This window comes from Galeopterus variegatus, unplaced genomic scaffold, assembly GCF_000696425.1.
Source record: "Galeopterus variegatus unplaced genomic scaffold, G_variegatus-3.0.2 Scaffold15450, whole genome shotgun sequence".
Taxonomy (NCBI): domain Eukaryota; kingdom Metazoa; phylum Chordata; class Mammalia; order Dermoptera; family Cynocephalidae; genus Galeopterus; species Galeopterus variegatus.
This window is the reverse complement of record NW_007741561.1, coordinates 1-3,796: the sequence shown is the minus strand read 5'-3', so window position 1 is coordinate 3,796 and position 3,796 is coordinate 1. Positions and strand designations below refer to the sequence as shown.

Sequence of the window (3,796 nt, the reverse complement as noted above, 5' to 3'; positions counted from 1 at the left end):
TGGGACAACCATCCACCCCCAAAACACTCCTGATTCCCTGTTCACACAGTTGGCAACTTTCTAATCGGGTTTCCAGATCCTGCAAGATCCGAAAGGTCCGAGAGGCCAACAGCGGGCCTTGGGGTCTCCTGCCCCACCCCACCAAGCTGAGACAGGCCATGGTGGCTAAAGGCCCCGGGAAAGACTGAGACCCCCTCCCAAGGGGAAGAGACACAGGGCTCGGGGACAGGCCCAGCAAGGGAGGGCCCAACGTCTGTTAAAATGAACGGGTCCTGCCCTCTCCCGCCAGCTCTGCCCAAGTCAGTGAGTCGGCCTGACAGCCCCCAGTCCACCCCAGGAGCCCGGGATCTGTCTCCCTCGCCTGACATGGTACTACCCAGGGGACATGCAGGCCTGGAGGGTGGCCTGGCTCCCAGCCCACCTGAGGAATTGACTGAAGGCCTTATAGTTGGTCAGCGTGTGGTAGTCCTCCTCTGAGAACAGGTAGTCCACGTCATCCAGGCCCCACTCAGCCATGAGCTGCCCCGAAGACTTGGGTTCCTACAAAGACACAGGCCAGAGGTGGACTCAGAGGTGGGGACCCTTCTGATCTGCACCCCCATCCCCAGGGGTTCCTGCCCAGGAGGCCTCAGAATAGAAGGGAGGGGAGAGGTGGTGTCTGCAATTTCACAAGAGCAGTTCCCACCCACCTCTGAAAACATCCTAAGGCGTCCCAGCCCTGGCAGCCCTGCTCAGTGGGAACAGCTCAGATGCCAGCTCGTGGTGGGGGTGGGGGAGTGGGGGGGAAGTCATGTGTGTGCCCAGAACTTCCAGAAAGGGAAACCAGCCAGTTGTGGGAGATGAGGCCAAACCCCAGGCCCAGGGCTCCCTCTTGAGAGGGCAGAATAAGGGGACTCACGCTCTGAGAAATATCTTCTGGGAATTTGGGAATTTGGGCAGAGGGACTATAAAATGGCCTGAAGATGGTTTTAGAAGGGAAGTGTCTCCAGGGAGGAAGCAGGGCTTAGGGGCTGCCTAGGCACGTTGTAGAGAAATGAGGCCTCTCCAGGATGCCCCAGGCACAGTCATGCATGGCCCCTATGAAAGGACAGACCACTGCTGGGTCCTAGGGACAAGAAGGTGCCCCTGACCTGGGCAGGAGCATGGTACAATGGCCCAGCTGGGGGCAGAGCCCTGAGAGGGTCCCTAGACTACTGCTTCACTTTCCAAATGGAGCACTGAGACCCAGTAGGTGTGTGACATCCCAGGGGCACCCAGTGAGCTCTCAAGAGAGCCAGCCCAGGAGTCAGATGACCAGATGACCGAACAGCCCCAGGATGGCTGGGGTCAGACCGGGAGGTGCTGGCTATGGGCTTGGGCTGGTTCTGCCAAATACCAGTGGTGAGAAGTAGACAAGTTACCCAACCTCTCTGCCTCAGTTTCCCCATCTCTAAAATGGGGATAATAGCAGCAGTATCTGCCTCCCATTAGAGAATGAGTTAGCATAGGTGCTGGGTACAGGGTGTGTCAATATGTGTCCGCAGCTGCTGACACCCAACCCACCCCACCTTCCTCTTTCCCCCCACACCACACTTCTGTCAGGCAGCCCTGAGCTGCCCCGGCCCCGCCCACTGATCCATTAAGCTAATCAGCACACACCACTCCTAGGCCAAAGTCCCGTCAGGGTGGTCCTGTGACTTAGGCCAGTCCACTCAGGGGAAGCGCTGGGTCTGCTGCTCAGACCCCTGAGCACCCCAAGCTGCTGCCGCTGCTGCACCCGTTCAGCCACAAGGGTGCCTGGCCTGAGCCTGGAGCTGACGCCGCAGAGGCGGAGCGAGAGATGCAAAGAAGCAACCCCTGATGACACCACTGTGCCCCACAACCCAGAAGCCCCCGATGACACCACTGTGCCCCACAACCCAGAGGCCACCGATGACACCACTGGGCACCACAACCTAGAGGCCCCCTTGACGCATAATTCTCAGGGACTTGATCCCACAAACCCCTTTACTGCCTAAGCCCCTTGGAGCTGGGCTTTCTCCACCCACAACAGAAAGCCGCCCAGGTAGTACACGGTCTCCCTTGGCCCCTGAAGCCCCCCTAAGCTGAGAAACAAGCCTGCCTGACCAGCCCAGCAGGAGGGCCCAGGAACCTGGCTCTCAACTCCTGTCTGTGACAGTCCAGAGATGTTCCCATGTGGCACCCCCGTGGTGGCCAACCCGCCCCCATGGACACACAGAGCCATTCCTGAAGGCACATGGGCCCCATGGCCCCAACTCGGGAACACAGAGCAGAACACGTGAGCGATGGATGATATTGTTACAGGATAGCCCTGAATTGCTCCTTAAACTCATCTTTCAAAACCATCAGCCCCTCAGCTATTATCAGTCACAGATGACTCATAACATCACCCTGGGTGTCACGACACCGCCTGTAAGAATGGCTCTTCTGAGCTACCTAACTTTAGTCATTCATGTTCAGGATTCCTGCCTCACCCAACAGCAACTGTACTAATATTTACGGAGCGTTTATCTTAAAACCCACGGCTAGCCCAAACTGAGCCTTGGTGCCTTATGAAAGAACAAAGGCAGCCAACTGTCCCCAACTGCCTCCTGTCACCCGCCCGCTGTGTGAGAGCTGAGGCCCACAACCCGCTCTCTGGCCTCACCCGGGGCCCCTTCCCCACCCCCCAGCACCCCCATGGTACAGCCTCTGAGACTAGAGGGGCCTTAGGATGACCCCACAGCCTTGGCTCAGTTCACGTCATTTCCCATGTCCATGGGGAAGACGTGTGTCCCCAGGGGGAGCTGCAGGCCCATCTCCACAGCTTCTCTGCTCCACGTGCAGCAGGCACCTCGGAGCGCCCCCCAGGCAGAACCTCAGAACACGCACTGAGTCACAAAGCCCCCTTTCCACCGTCAGCGGAGGAGCTGTCCAGCCGCCTCTGTGGCAAAGACTCCATTTGTTGTTTTATTTTCCCAAATCGCTGCAAGCACGAGGTTCCTGACACTCAACTTGAGCTCCCACTATCTATCACCCTCCCTAGAAACAGCTGCACACTCGTGCGGGTGAGCTGTTGCCAGGGGCGGCAATCCGTCAGCAGGACGCTGCGCGACACGAGCTCCTAAACTTCGTCCACCATTATTTCAATATGTCTCCGAGACTTCTGGCTCCAGTAGGACTCATAGATCTTGCTTGACGTCCACGTGCGTGGGTGCACACATGCGGCCCCATCTGCCCGCCGGATGGGAAAGGACGCCCTGGCCCCGCGACTCGGGCGAGGCGCGACCCCCAGCACGGGCGCGGCTCCGTCCCGGTACCTTTAAGCTTCCGTCCTCGTTCTCCTCCTCCTCGTCGTCCTTCTTTTTGCGCTTGGCTTTTTTCTCCTTCTTGTCCTTGAGTTTTTTCTTCTTCTTTTTATTAGGGGAGTAGTCGCTCCCTTCACTCTCCGACTTCTCTTCCAGATCCTCTTCGTTTTCTGACAGCTCATCATTGCTCCCCTGAAAAAGAAAGGGAGGCGGTGAGGGCAATGGGGGGATACAGCCCCGAGAGCGGGCAACCTCCTGGCCCACACCGCGGATCGGTCACTCCCATTCCTCATCAATGTCCCCCTGCTCACAGCCCGAGGAGCCACCCAGAGCCAGTCCCGGTCAAGGATCTTGTCCCCAGTGACAGGGCAGTAGGAGTGGTGGAGGGTGCAGGGAAGGCCTCTTGCGAAGGTGGACTTCCCCGCCAGGGCGCTGCGTGCAGCCCGCTCACATGGCCCTCGGAGCGAGCACAGGCGCTGCTTCAATCATAGTCAGATTTCTATGGACTT

The 3,796-nt window shown here is 58.5% G+C and overlaps 1 protein-coding gene across 1 annotated transcript in view; it reads right to left on the bottom strand.

The window, feature by feature from the left end:
- Nucleotides 1–3,479, bottom strand: part of LOC103582264 (chromodomain-helicase-DNA-binding protein 5) — a gene marked incomplete at both ends in the record, with an annotated part of 23,681 nt that extends 20,202 nt beyond the window's left edge. The window contains 2 exons of the mRNA XM_008563910.1: nt 422–540; nt 3,300–3,479. Coding sequence (XP_008562132.1) covers nt 422–540; nt 3,300–3,479 — 299 coding nt within the window. The remainder of the gene's footprint in view (nt 1–421; nt 541–3,299) is intronic.
- Nucleotides 3,480–3,796: the final 317 nt, after the last annotated feature.